Source organism: Danio rerio, chromosome 18 (assembly GCF_049306965.1).
Source record: "Danio rerio strain Tuebingen ecotype United States chromosome 18, GRCz12tu, whole genome shotgun sequence".
In the NCBI taxonomy this organism is placed as follows: domain Eukaryota; kingdom Metazoa; phylum Chordata; class Actinopteri; order Cypriniformes; family Danionidae; genus Danio; species Danio rerio.
The window spans coordinates 37,205,511-37,225,608 of record NC_133193.1 but is presented as its reverse complement, the minus strand read 5'-3'; the positions used below and the strand labels follow the sequence as shown (position 1 = coordinate 37,225,608).

The 20,098-nt window shown below is 35.5% G+C and overlaps 1 protein-coding gene across 11 annotated transcripts in view; it reads right to left on the bottom strand.

Annotated features, from left to right (window-relative positions):
* kcnab1a (potassium voltage-gated channel subfamily A regulatory beta subunit 1a) overlaps positions 1-20,098 on the bottom strand; it is a 295,083-nt gene that overhangs the window by 231,410 nt on the left and 43,575 nt on the right. For 3 of the 11 annotated variants that reach the window (XR_012393670.1, XM_073929082.1, XM_073929081.1), the window contains exon 1: positions 1,724-2,280. The exons of 7 other annotated variants lie outside the window; for them this stretch is intronic. Coding sequence is in view for 3 of the 4 variants with exons in the window: in XM_073929082.1 (XP_073785183.1) it covers positions 1,724-1,959 (236 nt within the window). In the remaining variant the exon portion in view is untranslated. Of the gene's footprint in view, positions 1-1,723; positions 2,281-20,098 lie in introns of those variants that run through there. One more of the 11 variants, XM_073929086.1, reaches the window with a different exon arrangement.

Below are 20,098 nucleotides of genomic sequence, written 5' to 3'. Positions count from 1 at the left end.
GTCCAAAAGTACTAAATATGTTCATCTAGAGCAGTTTGATTGTAAATAAATAGTTGAAACGGTCAGTAATATGTATTTTTATAATAATAAAAATAATAATTATTATTATATTTTATTATTATTACTTACAAAAGATAGAAAAATAGTATACCTGAAAAAAATTGCAAAGTTTAGCCTATTCAAATTAATAGCTATTATAAAGAAATTGATTCAAGTTATCAAATTTAATTAACTTTTTCTTCTCTGTATAAATGATTAAAGAGCTCATTGTTGTTGTTTTTTTTTTTTTTTTTTTTTTTTGTGAATCCAACAGAGGCTACCGTGAAGGTTTTTGAGAGTTTCTCTTGAGAGTGCTATTTTTGCCTGCTGTTTTTGCGTAAATCCACCAGAGGCCACTGTTGACTGTCTGATTAAATCACTGACTGACTGACCGATCAACTGACTCCTCCTCCCCTAAACCCAACCAATAGTGTTTTTTTTAAACACAGATTGAACCCAACAGTTTTAAAAAGCAATCCAGAAAAAGAAAAGCCCTTGCCAGATTTTAATACTGTTTTATTAAGTTTTATTCACAGTTTTGTAATTTTTAGTTTTTTTTTTTTATCTGCTTTCTGAACTCCTCTTTACATCTCAAGTCTGCCGACATACTTGGCAAGCTACTGGACAAATTGGTAACAGTGTTAAACGGAACTGGTTTACCATCCCATAGCATTCATTTTAAAGATGAAATAAAGTACATGTAAATCCATACATACTTTTGGCTGCATAATTTGCGATCTTCAGAAATGTACATAGTCTAAAAGTTAAGAATGAGCATGTTGAAGACTTTCAAAACAAACAAACAAAATAATAATAATAATAATAATATTAATAATAAATTTAAAATAAAATTAACATTTTAAATTGTCTTAATAAAATGAATGTTAATTCTCAGGTATTTTTTCTAAATTAAATTTAAGATTTCTTAAATTAATATTCATTTTCATATAAAAAATGATATCAATCTATAAATCATCTAAAATAAGCTAAATGTTGTGATGTTTATGTATTTACTTCTAGTTTTTTTTAAGTAATGGATTTTAGTATTTAGTGTTTTCATTTCTGTTATTTAGACAAAACAGCATATGTTAAGAGACCAATTATTTTTACTCAGCCAGTGCATGGAGAAAAATATACAGAAAAGTGGAAGTTTATATTAAGTTGCCATATCGTAAGAAAAAATGCTTTTGTTTGAACATTTGAGTTAGTAGTCTTTGGTTAGAAATGTCTTTGAAAAAAGTACATGCAAATGACTCAATTATCAGTAGAAATCAGAGCTTTAGACTTGGGGCAATGAATGTTCACTGATTTCCCTGTGGGAGATAATAATAATAAAAAATAAAATAATAAAAACCAAACGTGCAAACCAATAAGCACAAACGAGAACAATGGAAACATCCTCCTCCTTTGATATCTCCTAACGTCACTCAGAAGAGAACAAAATATACAACCACAAGTGGGCGAAAGGAGGAACAGCACGTCACAAGAGTTTTCCTCCCACTCTCCAGAACTTCTTTGTTTTTCGAAAAGTTCCTTAATAACAACCGTCAAAGGGATTTTTAAATTCAGAACCATTTAGAAGACAAGAAACAACAGACAAACTCAAATACTGAACACACACACAGAATGGAAAGGTTATCAAACGGACACCCAAACGTCCCTTTGCGCTTTACTGAGTGTGTACCTGTAGGCCATGCCAGTCCTGGCTCGGACAGTATCCTGCAATGAGAGTGTGTGCACGTTGAGAAACTCCTCCAGGTGCTTTAGTTCTACCTGAGAGCTGGAACGCAGACACACCAGCGGAGGATAGAGTTTGCCTCCAGCATTTTGCTTCCCACAGCGACTCGAACCTTTTTCCTTTTGTCCACCCTTCTGTTTCGGAGTAGGGATATCAGGACAAGTGGCTTTGTACAAGTACATCTCTCCCAGTCACGTCCATACACTGTCCAGAACAGGCCCTCAGGAAACAAAGTTCTCCCGTTCTGTCAAAACAACCTGGACGTCCTCTTTCAGTCAGGTTATTTTTTTTCCAGAATCACGTTTAGCTAGTTGAAATCTTCTGGCTCAATCGGTCTCTCTGTCTTGTTAGTCACACATCTGAGTGCAGTCAATCCACTCTGAGTTTTACTCTCTAATAAACACCATGGGAATCTGGGACATTTTCCCTGCTTGTATCTCTCCCTCCATCCCTCCCCCTGCTCTCCCAACCATTCCATCTCTGTCGCTCCACCCCTCTCTCTCTCTCTCTCTCTCTCTCTCTCTCTCTTTCTCTTTCTATTACATGGGGCTGTAGCCATAAATCTAAAACAAATTTTCTGTTTGAGTGATAAATGTCCTTTTTGTTTTGAAAGACAAACCATTTTTCATTGTTTTGTGGATTGTAAAATACTTTTTGGATCTTTACATTTTTTTATTTGCTTAAGTTGTTGTTTTTATTATTAATAAGGCAATGTTTGAAAGGGGTGGTCTACTACGAGTTAGCTTAGCAAAGCCTACAGCGAACAAAGTTTAGGGACAACGGAAAAATACATCGGGATTAGTGAGATCAAAAACACTTTAGGTTATGTGCATTCACCACACACATACCCCCTGCGCAGGGAAATGGCATGGCCAGTGATGCTGTAATGCTGTAATGTTATAGCAGAAAAGGTAAAATACCGTCCAAACGCTGCTACTTCCACAGAGCTTGTTCTGTTTCTGTATTTGGGCTTCCAAAGGACATGACACAAAGAGAGAAGTGCTTACAATTTCATTTTAATTATGTTCCAGAGAATTAAAAAAAAAAAAAGATATAGCTACCATTTGACAAAGTATAGCTTCCAGAATCTCTCCCAGTTCAGTGCTGGATTCGACTAAAACTCCTCAAAGAAGGAGCAGACCCAACCATAAAAGAAGAAGCTGTAGATTGTGATTTACAACCTGTAAGTGTATTTAGCTGTTAAAATTTATCCATTACATGAATAGTTTCTAGTGTAATCCGTAGTGTAGCAATGACATAAATAATCATGTAAAAAATGAAATGCTGTTTGACACCGCTAACAATTTAGCTACCCCTCACCAAAAATAATTGTAAAAAATAATTGCAGTACAAGAAGCAGTTTTTCGAAGTATAACTTCAGCAAATTTAAGTACAATTGCAAAACTGCAATACAATGAAAAATAAACACAGTTCAAGTACAGTACAAATAAGTTCAACTGCAGTATAAGTTGGAGTAAACTGGAATAAAAACAAGTACACTAAACTCTGTCTTTACTGCACTTGTGCAGCTATAGTCTAATAGTCTATAGTCTAAGAACTGAACTGTAGTTTTGTAGTTTAATGAGGTATAAACACAAGTAAAACAGCAGTAAAATCTGCGGTGCAACTGAAGTAACATTAAATAAACTAAGGGGGGCAATATAGTGATATGTTATATAATTTATTGCACTTAGGTACATAAGTATTACAGTTTTATCATATATTGCAGTATTGTAGATGTATTTCTGTAGTTAGTTATACTTCTGAAAGGTACAATACAATATATTGTGGTAGTAGGCTACTTCAACAATACAACTTAAAGAGCCCATATTATGGGTTTTTGAAAATTCCCCTCCATGTAGTGTGTAACACAGCTCTAGTTGAAGTGAAGTATCCAGCTAAGGCTTAAATCTGTAAGAATACAGTGTTTAAAACGGTTGATTCATCTAAAAAAGAGTCGACTCATAGTGCTTCAAACGAGTCGCCTTGATACCGATTCATTAGGTGTTTCGCCATGACGTACGAACGAAACCAAGTTATTCACGTGCACGCGCAAACCCGGGAGATTTAAACCTGAGGCCCCGCCCTCTGACGCAGAAACCCAGACACACCCACAAACACACGCACACCCACAAACACACGCACACAAACATGCCGGTCGATTGAAGTCACACTGCAGATGGACATTATCGATTCTCTACCCAGAGATGAAACCTCAGCATTATAACCAAGCAGTTGGAAACTTCTGGAAACTACAGGCTACAAAGAATACTTCATCTGCGTTTGTTAAAGAGCCCATATTATACATGAAATAGGGTCATATCTTGGTTGTAAGGGTCTCCAACAACAGTCTAATATGCATGCAAGGTCAAAAAACACTTTCATGGTCTTATAATCTGCATTTATTTTTACCTAATTATCCCAGCGACTCCTGTATGAATCGTCCAGTGATTCATTTGTTCCCAAACCCCTCCTTAGCGCGAAGCTAATCTGCGCTGATTGGACCGATGACAGTCTGTCGCGATTGGTCGACTGCCTTCAGTCAGAGAGTGAAATGGCCAATAGCTAATCAGCAATTTAAAAAGTAATCACAGTTCATACACGCTAGATAGTGTAGGCGTGGATTTTAGCTGCCACACACACACAAACACACACACACACCTCCGGACGAGAACGCTCCCGCTTCCTCCCGCACCCGCCAGGTTTTAGCCTTAGAACCCGCCCCGTATTCTGCCCGCCGTGCCCGATCCCGCTAAAGAGCGGGGGAGAACAAAACCGAAAATCTGTATAAACACACACACAGCACCAAGCATAAAGCGCTCGCTCGCTCTCTCTCTCTCTCTCTCTCTCTCTCTCTCTCATACGCGCGCGTGCGCACTAACACACAAGCACCAAGCAGACACATCTTTCTCTTTCTCAGGCAGCCCGCTCCCGTCCCAAATCAAACCCGTTACCGACCGCTCCGGCGATTTATTCGGAAATTTATTCCCGCGCCGCAGAAATCTGGCGCGGGGACAGCCGCGGGTATGCACACCTCTAACGTTACCACGGAGCTCCATAAACAAAGCAGCACGCGTCGCGTTTTTAACGTGACTTTGCACGCGATAAGAGAATATAGCCAGTTAACCTGATACAGTACACTCGGTTACAAGTAACAAATCACAACTAAATACATTTGCAAGCTAGAGTCAACGAGGCAACAACTTTAACCGCACGTACTTACACTTGAGAAATGGAAGAAACCCATCCTGATGTCCATCAGTAAGTTACTGATCCTTCCTTTAACAAACGCAGATGAAGTATTCTTTGTAGCATGTAGCTTCCAGAAGTTTCCAGTAGTTTCCAACTGCTTGGCTATAATGCTGAGGTTTCATCTTTGGGTAGAGACTCAATATATCCATCTGCAATGTGACTTCAATCGACCGGCATGTTTGTGTGCGTGTGTTTGTGGGTGTGTGTGTGTGTGTGTGTGTCTGGGTTACTGCGTCAGAGGGCGGGGCCTCAGGTTTGAAATCTCCCGGGTTTGCGCGTGCACGTGAAAAACTTTGTTTCGTTCGTACGTCATGGCGAAACACCTAATGAGTCGGTATCAAGGCGACTCGTTTGAAGCACTATGAATCGACTCTTTTATAGATGAATCAACAGTTTTAAACACTGTATTCTTACAGATTTAAGCCTTAGCTGGATACTTCACTTCACTTAGAGCTGTGTTACACACTACATGGAGGGGAATTTTCAAAAACCCATAATATGGGCTCTTTAAAGTAAGGATCAGTAAAGAATAACTTACTAATGGACGTCAGGATGAGTTTCTTCCTCCATTTCTCAAATGTAAGTACGTGCGATTAAAGTTGCCTCGTTGACTCTAGCTTGCAAATGTATTTAGTTGTGATTTGTTACTTGTAACCGAGTGTACTGTATCAGGTTAACTGGCTATATTCTCTTATCGCGTGCAAAGTCACGTTAAAAACGCGACGCGTGCTGTTTGTTTACGGAGCTCCATGGTAGAGGTCTGCATTCCCGCGGCTGTCCCCGCGCCAGATTTCTGCGGCACGGGAATAAATTTCCGAATCAATCGCGGGAGCGGTCGGTAACAGGTTTAATTTGGGACGGGAGCGGGCTGTCTAGCAATATCGTGGATATTGCTATGCGAATGAGACAGAGCTTTGCCTGCCTCTGTGTCTGCTTGGCGCTTGTGTGTATGTGTTAGTGCGCGCGTATAAGAGAGAGAGAGAGAGAGAGAGAGACTGGACTCTGGACTGTTTTGCTGGGTGATTTTCGGTTATGTTCTCCCCCGCTCTTTAGCGGGATCGGGCGCGGTGGGCAGAAAACGGGGCGGTTCGGGCACCGGGACAAGAAATTCTAAATATAAGCGGGAGCGGTCGGGTTCAGGCTAAAACCTGGTGGGTGCGGGCGGAAGCGGGAGCGTTGTCGTCCAGAGGTGTGTGTGTGTTTGTGTGTGTGTGTGGCAGCTAAAATCCATGCCTACACTATGGAGCGCGTATGAACTGTGATTACTTTTATATTGCTGATTAGCTATTGGGCATTTCATTCTCTGACTGAAGGCAGTCGACCAATCGTGACAGACTGTCATCGGTCCAATCAGCGCATATTAGCTTCGCGCTAAGGAGGGGTTTGGGAACAAATGAATCACTGGACGATTCATACAGGAATCGCTGGGATAATTAGGTAAAAATAAATGCAGATTATAAGACCATGAAAGTGTTTTTTGACTTTGCATGCATATTAGACTGTTGTTGGAGACCCTTACAACCAAGATATGACCCTATTTCATGTATAATATGGGCTCTTTAAGTACTGAAACCTCATTTGGAAACCATTGTCCACCGAGCAGGAAAAGTACTAGTTGTACTGCAGTTGTATTGTAGAAGTACTTCAGTTGTATTGCAGTAACAGTACTGCATTATAGTAGTTGTAGTACTTCAGTACTGTTGGAGTAGTTGTACTGCATTTGTACGGTAGTAGTACTTCAGTTGTATTGTAGTAGATGTACTGCAGCACTTCAGTTGTATTGCAGTAATACTACAATATATTTAAATAACAGTTTTTTTTTTCGTGTCAAAAAAACTGCACTATTCAGAAGTTAATTAAAACTGCAGTATTTCTTTAAAAACTGCAATATTCTTTTTAAAAAAAACTGCAGTAAGTTTTTGTAAGGGACAAATTCATATGTATCCATCGAACCCCTGTAAACACCCACAATCTTCACCAGCACTGCATTGTCTCTCTCCTTGCGGCTGCTTTCTGTGCTAACAAACTCACAAAAGATATGTGAAAATGTCATATTACTTACACATGCTTATTCCGAGTATATTTGAAAGACACCTGTCAAATTTTATTTTAGAGAGCAGGTATGAGGTTCAGCTGTGTCCTTTTTATTTTCTTTATTTTCTGATTCAGGCTCAAACTGATAGGGCTAACAGCTAAACTTGTCGACTGTATTTACACAGCAGAGGCCCACTGCATGCTAATAGAGGCATGACACTTTTCCTGGTGACATGGAGCCGATCTTTGACTCGCAACACTTTATGGATGCATTTACACTGCAGATCTTGATGGTCAATTCCAATTTTGTGACTGTATACGATTTTTTTTTAATGACTTACATCAACTTTTAAAAGTGACTCGTATCCGATCGTCTGCATTTACACAGCACAGAGAAATGGCGCAATGATCAGGAAAAAAAAGAGCTGACTAACAGCTGATAATTAAAGAGTGCTCTTTTCTCTATTCCTGTATCTTTTTGCAGTTTTTGACAAGCTGTTTTACTATAGTTTATGACAGAAAGTTTACCATTTGGCCATCTTCTTTTGATATATAGGCTTTTTTAAACCTTTAGGCATCTTAATGTAATGTCTGTGGCGTGATAAATGCATGTGATGTTTGCACTAGTTTTATATTAGTCTAAATTAATTACGTGATGGACTTTGCGCTCTCTCGCTCTCATTAACATGCTTAAATACCTTGCTATATGACAATATAAAAGCTGTTTAAGGCCTCGTGTATGAGATTTAAGGTTTGGGACTCTGCTAAAGTCTGTTCTGAAATGAAAGTGTCTGACTTGAGGCCATTTGCTATGGCTTTTAATGGCGCGCGACTCGCATTGACAGGTGAAAATCCGATCAACCTGCTTACACTGCAGACAAGAGAACACAGATCCAATTCATATCGGATACATTTCCACGTATGAACAAGGCCTGAATCTGATTTGAGTAAATAGGAATCCATGTGATTTGTTCCTGCTTACACGTACATGGGCGATATACGATCTGTGCCACATGGGTCAACAGTGCAGTGTAAATGCGGCCTTACTTAGCTGACCAATCAGAGCCTCTTGAGGGTTATATAATACGAGCTGTATATAATTAAAGTAAGGTATATGAAAAAATAACGTGATTTTTTACAAATGAAGCATAAGCACAAGTTGCTTTCCATCTTATAAACACAACCAATACACTCTGGACCACTCCTTTAAATACAAATAATTACAGAAATACAAGTGTCATATCATCAAAGTGCATAGAATCACCAAGGGGCGACACTGTGTTGCTATTTGACAAACAGCCACTATAGATGTGCTAGTGAGGCAGCGGCCATTTTGGAATGAAAATTCCAATAGAACAACAGCACCGATAACTAACACTAGACAGAATGAATTATAATATTGAGTTAAATATTAGTTTAAATAATATATATTCATACAGCCCCATTGAAAAGCAACATTTTAAATAACATCTCAATAAAAAGAAAAACTATTACCAAAATGTTGACGACTAAGTTTAATATAATCTGTTTAACTTGAAAGTAAGGTAAAAAATTACTTAAATTACTATTATTATTATTTTTTTTAACTTAAATTAAGGTGATGCAAAAAAGAGTATACCCCACATCAAAAACTACTTTATCTGGTTTGTTAGCATCAAGACTTCACAGCTTCCTTAAAAATAACCCCTCTTTTAAACCTTCACAAAGAGATGCTCAACTTACTGTCTCTTCAGAATTCCCCATATATGTTCAATTGGATTTAAATCACAAGGCATAATTATAATAATAATGAAAATTAACATGGATGTGTAAGTGTGTATATATGATTATTTTATGTGTCAGAATTCAATCATTTTGGAGAAAGTGGCTTTTTACATAAAAGCTGTATTAGTCTTTCTTAACAACACTGGGGGAAAAAAATTAATACTGCAACAAAAAGTGTACTGTCAGTTTGTTATAAACATCCCATTTTGAAAGTCATGTTAATTTAATTTAACATGTCAGTATTCATTTATATTATGCCATTTAATGTAATTTATATATATATATATATATGGTTAAAATATAAACATGAAGTCTGTAAAAAGACTATTACAAGTGCTGATGATCACCAGTCTTTTGATAGTAAATGTTGTATTGTCATCTTTCAGGATGTATCTCAGCTTTAATGTGCTTTTTAAATAAATAAATAAAAAACAAAGCAGCTGCTTACCATCACCACAGCAATAAGATCCAATGGATGGCTGATCACGTTCACGCCAAAATGGCGGAATCACGGGGCTTTTGCTGAGCTCTGCTGATGCAATAAAATGTTCTATTAAGTGTTGACTTTTGGTGATTCTAAGCTTTTGATAAAATAAATGGAATAGAAAAGTATTAGTAAAAAAAAAAAAACGTTAATCTCCGCATAAAAAAATTATTGTTAATTTTATTTATTACAAAACGATGATGAAAGCTATTAATGTCTTTGAGATCAAATGGTGCTGTGCTTTGTTCTTAATAAAAAGTAGCATTGACAGTTGATTTGATTTGAAAATCAATTATTACATAATTGTTTGTTAAAGTAATTGTAAAATTACTCTCGCTCTTTTTCTCTCTCACTCACTCTTTCATCCCTTACTATTTTCCAATCCTTTCTTGCGTGCTTCCACAGATACAGTAAACCCAGTCTACAGTAGACCTTTGACTCCCGCTTCAGCTGGAACTACAACTATGACATCACGTCTGTTCCGGAGGATTGTGGGAATGAGTTGAAGACTTTCTTTCCCATATCTAGATATATCAGCATGTTTGAGCAACTCGGCCAGAATTCCATGGAGACGAGCCAACAAATACACAAACACACGCAGAGGGAGAACTGATCCATACACACTCACACACAGACCCTGACAAAGTCATACACGCATCACAAATTCAGGAGAGACATGGAGAAGCGTTTATGGAAAACTGTGTACATTCAGCATCAGAGGCAGTGGAAAACTGCTTGTCTCATGAAGTGTCAGCCAAAGTGGTGGAGTTGTCAGTTATGCTTTTGTTTAAGTTTATTTTTAGGACAGAGCCAGAGTCGTATAAATAACCTGAATGAATTTTCACACTCACAGGAGCGCACAGAGTTCATGACTGAGAACAGATAACTCACTCTCTGACATCATGACATTAACTCTACTGCTCAATACCTCGGAATGGGTCTACAGAACACCTTAGGAGATGTGTGCATTTTCTATATACACTGTAAAATAAATACTTTCCTTTCTGACAGTTTTTCCTTATTTTTTTCCCTAAAACAAGCAAATGAATCTGTCAGTGGGGCAAGTCAAATACACTTATTTTCACTTTGAAATAAGAATGTCTTGCTTAACCCTTCTCGCTTGCTTTTGATTATTTTTGTTTTTTCATAATTTGGACCATACATTTTTTTTGTTCGTTTATAAAATGTTTTTTAATTTAAGAATTTTTTAGACATTTGGTCTCGAAACAAGTCACAAATTGTAAGTTTATTTATTCATTTTCTTGTCGGCTTAGTCCCTTTATTAATCCGGGGTCGCCACAGCGGAGTGAACCGCCACCTTATCCAGCAAGTTTTTATGCCGCGAATGCCCTTCCAGCCGCAACCCATCTCTGGGAAATATACACACACACACACACATTCACTACGGAAAATTTAGCCTACCCAATTAACCTGTACTGCATGTCTTTGGACTGTGGGGGAAACTGGAGCACCCGGAGGAAACCCACGCAAAGGCAGGGAGAACATGCAAACTCCACACAGAAATGCCAACTGAGCCGAAGTTCAAACCAGCAACCCAGCGACCTTCTTGCTATGAGGCGACAGCACTACCTACTGCGCCACTGCCTCGCCCCAAACTGTAAGTAAGAAAAGCATTTTTTGCATGGTATATAAATATATTTTGCATGCATTTTAGCCCTATGAAATGAAATGTTCATTCTTTTTCAGGTGCTGTTTGATGGAGATTTCCCAAAGATGGGTTGTGGCAGGAAGGGCATCAGCTGCGTGAAAATGTGCTGAATAAGTTGGCGGATCATTCCATTGTGGCAACCCCAGATTAATAAAGGGACTAAGCCAAAAAGAAGATGAATGAATGAATGTTTGATAAGAAAAATATATTTCAACAGATTTTTAAACATTAAAGATTTAAAAACTAAGTTATAAGTACTAACTTATTTTGTTATTTTGTCTTTGCCTTGTTGACAGTATAGCTTACTAATAATATTGACCTTAGCAGAAGTCAAGGAGCAAAGACATCAGATATCCCAGGTTCATAAAATAAATACATAAAAAACCTAATGTGGAAACAGTGACAGTTGAAGTCAGAAATATTAACCCCACGAATTATTCACCCCTCTGTTTATTTTCCCCAAATTTCTGTTTAACCGAGAGATTTTTTTCAACACGTTTCTGAACATAAAACTTTTAATAACTCATTTCTAATAGCTGATTTATTTTATCTGTGCCAGGATGATAGTAAATAATAATTTACTAGATGTTTTTCAAGACACTTCTATACAGCTTAAAGTGACATTTAAAGGCTTAAATTGGTTAATAAGATTAACTAGGCAGGTTAGAGTAATTAGGCAACTTTTTGTATAATGGTGGTTTGTTCTGTAGACTATCGAAAACAAATATAGCTTAAAGGGGCTAATAATTTTGATTTAAAATGTTTTATTTTTTACTTTAATTAATAACTGCTTTTATTGTAGTCGAAATAAAACTAATAAAACTTTCTTTAGAAGAAAAAAATATTATTAGACATACTGTGAAAATTTCCAGGTTTGTGAAATATTTAAAAAAGAAAAAAATCCTAAAGGGGGCTAATAATTCTGACTTCAACTGTATATTCGGTGTACCTAAACACAAAACATCATTGACAAATAAAGGAAAAAATGTTATCGCTACTTTTACTTTATCGCTACACTACTAACTCATTTTGACCTACTTCGCTACTTTATTATCAAGGACAAGAATATTACTTGAGTGGATATCGGCAGCCCCACCTAAAGATTCAATGTGGATGTGCGATCTGGTTTTATATTTGAAATTAGAGAAAATTAAATATTTAATGAAGGGATTTGTCCAAAAATGTTATGAGACATGGCAACCTAACTTGTGTAAATGGGTTTAAATGTGATCACTAATTGTTTGACTCGAAAAATGTATGTAGAAGACCATTATAAAGATGTCAGATTACTGATTTTTATTATCATGTAGGTATTTATTTATTTGAATTATTTTTACAATTGATATTGTCTTATTTCAAATGTACACAAAACTGTTAATTTTCTTTTTCTCTGTTGTAATTTTATTTGAATTTATTTGAATTTAACTGAAGTTAATTTATCTTGGTGACAAGGGTTATTATGGAAAAAAATACAACTGTGATTGTACAATGTTTTGCTAAAACTTGGGGGAAAAATCTATTAAAAAATAAATTAATTTATTTTAAAAAAATGGTCATAATATAATTTATATTAGGCAACGCAGTGGCGCAGTAGGTAGGGCTGTCGCTTCACAGCAAGAAGGTTGCTGGTTCGAGTCTTGGCTGGGTTGTATGGCATTTCAGTGTGGAGTTGGCATGTTCTCCCTGCATTCGAGTGGGATTCCGCCGGGTTTCCCCAACAGGTGAATTGGGTAGGCTAAATTGTCCGTAGTGTATGGATGTGAATGAGGTGTGGATGTTTCCCAGAGATGGGTTGCAGCGATAAGTTGGCGGTTGATTCCGCTGTGGCGACGCCAGATTAACAAAGGCACTAAGCCAAAAAGAAAATGAATGAACAAATAATTTATATCAATACTTAATGTTTTTAATATTAATATTTTTTTTATTTTATAATTATTATTATTACAGTACAAGCATCCATTTTCATACTGAAGAAAATATCTATTCTCTAAAATAAGCTAAATGTTGTAATGCCTAAATGTAGTGTTTTTATTCTTTCTTCTCAAGAAAGTCTTGTTTTGTTTTGTTTTTGTTTTTTTGTTTGTTTGTTTGTTTTTTTGTTTTGTTTTGTTTTGTTTTTGTTTTTTTTGGCAGAAATAAAGTTTTTTTTACGTTTTTTAAACAATTTTAAAGTCAATATTACAAGTCACTTTAAGAGTTTCTTAGTGTTGGCTACAGAATAAACCACCATTGTCTAATGAGCTCCATTAACTTTCCTAGTTATCCTAGTAAATATTTAAGCTCAATACTTGTACAGTATCTTGCAAAATATCTAGACAAATATTATGTACTGCCATCATGGCAAAGACAAAGAAAAAGTCTTTATTAAAAAAAAAAAGAAAAAAAATTTGAAAAGAATTTTTTTTAACTTAAACTATATATATATATATATATATATATATATATATATATATATATATACATATATATATATATATATATATATATATATATATATATATATATATATATATATATATATATATATATATATATACAGTATATGTGTGTGTGTGTGTGTGTGTGTGTGCGCGTGCGTGCGTGCGTGTGTGTGTGTATATATATATATATATATATATATATATATATATATATATATATATATATATATATATATATATATATATATATATATATATATATAATACACAAAGACACCTAAGGCCATCCAGGACTGTCTTTTGTCAAGTGAGCCATTCATTATCCCTGTCTGAACATCCATTTCCGCTTCATTTCTAAAGTATTATAGTATAATCAGCATCTGAGCTTAAAAAATAAAAGTATAATGATTTATAACAGGCCTCATTTCGTTATTTGTCATTAAGATAATGGTTTACAATTGTGTTGCTATTTGGATTAATGTTCAAAACACCCCTGGGATGGTAATAATTATGGGAGCGAAGGCCACTTGCGTTGTTATATTAGCCCTGGAGCTCACAGCTCTTGTTGTTATTAAATCTGATCTTTGTCAGACTAATTATTACACTTACAACTTATTAGCGCATTAATGTTAACACAAAATACGACTAATGTTAAAGTCCTAATGGCTGCTTCCATTAAAATAACACTATTATTATTAAATTACTTGAAAATGATTATTATATAATAATTATATGATTTAACTGCAATGTGAATTAGCAAAATATCTCATAACTGTTTAGACATATTTGTAACTAATTCTTATAAAACCGCATAAGACTGTCATGAAAACCTAATATAGTATAATAATGAAATGACACATTTTATGCAACTGTGCTTAATTGTCATTATCTTAGTTATATTATTTAAAAACCAAAGAAGACATTGTTTGAGATGTCTGTGTTATGACAATCTAATCTGCCCATAACTAAAACATAATAATCAAGACAACTTGTCATAAATCTGTCATAAACATCCTTGTCATAAGGCAATTGTAATTGGGTCATATATTTTATAATTATTTTTTATAAAACAATTTTTTATAACAATTACATTTTATAAAAAATGCATATTGATGTATTGAAGTATTGATGCTTTCATTGAGATTTTTTAATGCCAAATTCATTTAGTTCAACTGTGAAGAAAAACAATTATCAGAAATATAGCCATGTCACAATTATAATGGTCTAATGACATTCATGTTAATGACATGACATGATATTAAGTTGCCATAACAAAGACATCTCAAACTATTTCACATGTATATAAACATGTGTACAATCTTCTTTATACTCATGACATGATTATAAAGGTATCTTATGACAGTCAACCAGTTCAAGTATAAAGTGCTACCAAATTTTGTTGTAGTAAACTAACTGACAAGTAACATACATCATTCATACTATCACCAGCTCAAGGAGATGTGTCTCATTTACTAATAACTGTGTGGGGATTATTTTGTATTTGTATGTACAGAGGAGCTTCTCACAAAAGAAAAAAGAACACTCGGAGCTTGTGTGCATGCACATCAATTGGTTCTTAACCTTGTTCAAATGTTAATGAATTAAAGCATTCCAAATGAGCATCCGCTTACCCAAGGATAGTCATTTGCATAAAACACATCCAAAATATCTGTTTACCACGCAAATCTTCATTCAGAACCTTTTCTCATTCTCAGCAAACACAAATTGTGTTGCGGTTTAACAATGCATTTTCATCTGAGAGTGACACCAACCCAGGCTCATTCTGAAAACGTACCGCTATATAAACTTCTGGAGAGCGTCAAATATATCCAAGGAGGTGCGTTTTTTTTTTTTTTTTTGCAGTTTTTTTTTCTTTCTCGAAGCCATCAGAGGCCGCTGTGTTTGCTTTTTGAGATCTCAAATTTCTCTCACAAGCGCTGTTCGCACCTGCTGTTCTCGCTTAAATCCGGCCGCTGACGATCGCTGTCGACTGACTGACTGACTGACTGACCAATCAACCGATTTCTCCTTCCCTAAACCCAACCAAAAGTGTTTTCAAACGCATCAATTTATCCTTGACAAACGCTTGTGTGGCATTTACAAAATAAATAAAAAAACAGTTCAAGCAATATAAACTACTTTTATGCACATCAAATTGACACAATATTAGCCTGCTGTACATCACACAGTAACTGTGTTCTTATAAAACTCACAACAGAAACATAAGCTACAGGTAGCAAATTAAAGCAAGGCTGTAAAAACTGTGCCATTAAACTTGGCAGTTCCATTTTCACTATCAGAGTCTCATTTCCTCACTGCTCCCACTTAAATAACCTTAATTGCCTTTTATTGATTTTCCCCTGCAGATATTAAAAAATCAGAATTAAGATCAGTAACAAAATGTCTCCTGCGGAAAATAGATTTAATAACAGTGAGCCACAAAACACAATTCGCCATTCATCACATTACCAGGAAACCAAAATATCTGTGAATAAATGCATGCTTTATATAAAAAATAGCTATTAGAGTCAAAGATGAGACATCCCAGTTTGATGTCTGCATACAATTAAATTCACAAAAGTGATTTAAAGGGGCAGTTTACTTTTTTTCCTCATTATTCACTCAAGTGGTTCTAAAGTTTCATGAACTTCTTTCTTCTGTTGATACAAAACAAGATATTCGGAAGAATGTTGACAGCCATTGTCAATAGTAGAAAGAAAAATACTATAGAAGTTTTTTAGTTTTTTTTCCAACATTCCTTAGTATATTCAAACAGGTTTAGAACAAGGGTAGGTTCAGTAAATGGTGATAGAATCTTGAATGCAATGTCAACTTAATTTTTAAATACAATGTGTTCTGAGGGGGGGGGGGGGGGGTGTTCGGGGTTTATGAGCATGTTGGGGGTAAATGGGTATATCACCACTACTCTTACTGTACATGAGTAGATATCTATACAGTTTTTACTTGTTTATTTTTTATGTATTTAGCATATATTTTTTTGTACACATCTTAAACAAAAAGCCCTGTTCAATGCAGATAATGAGTTAGAATACAGTACCATATCTGTTGATCGTTTCCACCCTTTGTTTGGCCAGTAAAATTTATATAATCTCTTTATAATGATTATTGAATTTCTTAACATTCTTATATTTTATAAGGGTGCTATACAAAGTGTTTTATTTAAAAAAAAACTCTTCAATAGGCCTACTCAATGTATATGAATTCTGAAAAAACTCTTTATTAAGTATACTACTGGAAGTTTAAACAACCAGTATTGTAGGTATCACCATGATGTGATGCAATTTCCTTCCATATTCAAAGCATTGACCTTCTTCAATATAAATAAATGTTCTGGTCTATCTTAAGTCTAGGCAAATAACTGAGAAAGCTCCAATCAGAGGCCACATTTTATGATGTCATCATGTAGACTTCTTACAAAGTATTTTACAGTATTTTGAAACTACAAAAATACAAGACACTAAAGTATTTTGATGCAAAATATTAAGCCATCAAACCCATCAAATTACAAAATACTATTGTGTATTTGAAATCCATATTTGAAATACATGGATCATAAATACTGCCCATCCCTGTGAACATGCATGTAAAAAAAAAATGAAATAGCAAACATCATACTCATTTTGACCTCTATTTATATGTATTTAGTATTTATCTGACTGTAAAAGTGATCATATTTGATTTTTATAATTTATTATTTTGTGAGTGCACTGTGATACTTAGAGTAGTTTTTAAAATGTCACTAAATGATTATTGCTCTAAATATGCCTGACAAAATAGTTTGGTAAAAAAAACCTTTTTGTCTTTGACAAATTAGATATGTTAAAAATGTAAGTAATTTGATAAGTAAATTAAAAAAAAGAAAAAAAGAAGGAAAGAAAGAACAAAAGAAAGAAAATAAGAAAGAAAGCAAGAAAGAAATAAAGAAGTGCCAGTGCTGTTTTTGCTTTGTTTCAAATATACAGCAACACAACAATATTGCATCAACTAACTAATTTAGTTATAGGTCATTATAAAATGTGTATTGTCATGTACCAGCTGCAATTAACTGTTATACATACCATGTATCCCTCTATCAGTCTTGTTCTCTGTCTCTGTCTATCTATCTGTCGTGACCTATTTGAGTAGATAAGCTTTCATCTTTGAGAAAAGAAATAGAATAAAAGGTGAACAGAATCCTCATGTCCTACAGCTGCGGGGTTTCAGCTTTAAACCCTTCCATTAACCTCATATGTATCCTTCATATTTCTAAAGGCATTAAAAAAAGCAAAATCGGCTCAAAGACAGGCTTCCGTTTCTGGAGGAGGTGAAAGGGAGATATTTGCAATGTAAAGCAGCTTAAAAGGAATTGGGCCGAAACACTTACAATGGCAAACACCCCAAAAAAGAATTAGAAACGCAAAACAAAAATCCCTTAAAGCTTATAAAAATCCAAGTTTTGGCATTTATGTGACAGAAATGTAATAAATCAGCCACTGCTAGTTCATGAACTTTAGGCTAAATTACACAGGATAAAATTAAATAAAAACAAATGCTTGATATACTGTACATTGCCTTCCACTAATATTGGCACCTGTGGTTTGAGCAAATAATGCTGTGAAAACAATGTATTGTTAAGCTTTTGATCTCATGTGAATTAATATCAGCAAATTTTTGTTAAGTATATTTTCATTGATATTTCAAGGCACAATTTGGAAGTTTTGTTTTTATTAAAATATCCCAAAACCCACTAGAGCAGTGTTTTATGTTCCTTACTTATTGATATGATCCTTGTCAACGGATGCAACTTTTGTTCATAGACAATGATCAGCAAGCAGGGGTCAAAACAGGTGCAAAACAGTATCATAAGGGGTCATCCACTAGAATAATTAAATAATCAGGCAAAGTTAAAGCCAGGTTGCAAATGATCATAAAACAAAAATCAAAAACACAAAAACAAGAAGAACTGGCAAAGTCTACGATAGAAATTAAAGGGCACATATGGTAAAAAATTTACTTTTCAAGCTGTTTGGACAAATATATGTGTAGATATAGTGTATAGACTGTCACATTGAGGTGAAATAAACACATCCAGTCCTTTTTTTTTTTTTAATTTAACAACATAAAAATGGTGGACCATTTGGAGTGGTTTTCCGACCAACCGCAACTTGACGTAGGAGTGTGGTCCCTCCACCCACCGAATTGATTGACAGCTTCGCGTAGTAACATGTCCTGGTAGTCCCGTGTATAATCATACCAACAAGACCAGACGTGCGCAAAGCAACCGGGAATTAAAGGTCTGTTCAGTTCGCTAGGATCATCATCATCAATCATCATCAAATGTGATTAAGAGTAAGTTTCACATGTTTAAAATGTTTTAAAACAGTACATGTGTGTAATGAATAACAGCGATTTACTTCAGTTTTACTTAATCAGCACCGTCGCATGTCAGAACAATTATAAAGGAAGATGCTTAAATCAGGTTTATTTTGAACATTAACATAACAGAGATCCATACAGTAGTGGAGATTAAGTTGTATTGTGTCACATTTGCGTGCAAAAAGAATGCAAAGCTAAGCGCGCTCTGTCTGTCTGTCTGTGTGTGTGTCGGTCTGTATCTGTGTGTGTGTGTATCCGTGAACTCTGTACATTGACATTGTGTGTCGATGCATCTCCACAACAAAAACTCATTGGTAAAGTTCTTACTATAATATTTCTCACAAACGCTAGGTGAGATCTAATTCCTTTAAGTTTGTCTGTTATCTGACGCAGCCGAGGGAGGAGATTAAGGCATGCAGAAAGGCACGTAGAAACAGTAGGCGGGGAGGACTAGCCTTAAAGGTGCAGTACGACAAAACAACCCCCTGGTGGAAAAATGTATAAAGTAGAATCTTGTAAAAGGTATAATGATAAATCTTTGAGCTGAAACTTTACATACACATTCTGGAGACGCAAAACACTTATATAAAATCTGAAAAAAAGGGGTAACATAGGTGCCCTTTAATATTAAACAATACAATATCCCTCCATGAAGGTCAATGAATGTGGTGCTTAAATACCGTGTGTAATTTGTGATGATGATCTGCAGCTGTGTGTGAGAGAGTACACATTGGTGTATCGTTTCAGCTGTGAGATGCAAAACATACTGGGAGGTGTACTCCAGATAAAGGCAACATAGGCTCATTCTAAAATCGTAGCCTTATATACATTTCTGGAGATCGTATGGCTGCGCTTCATCTTTAAAACAAGTGTTACGGTGCAGTATGACCCCGGTCCTTTCGCCCTTACCAGCTGACCGCATAACTCCATATGGATTGCTTTCCCAATGTTACTGGTTTGTTCAGAAGCTCACCATGTACGTTGGTTGACTTGACACACAGAGAAGACTTGACCATGATGATGGGGTTCGAGTTCGGCATAGAAGAGTTCCAGAGAACAGTTCCAGCAAGTAAGAGAAAAACAAAAGCCAAAAAATAAAACAAACATGTAAAAAAAAAAAAAACAGGGTGAAAATGTGGTAAAATCTGGCAAAAGCTTTCTTTTTCTGGATTGCTTTTTAAAACTGTCGGTTGAGTTTAGGGAAGTTTGTGGGTGGATCAATCTGTGCTTTTGAAAACAGTATTGGGTTTAGGGATAGAGGAGGTAGGGCTAGTCAAAAGTGTACCCCGCAGCCTCTGGTGGATTTGCAAAAACAAAAACTG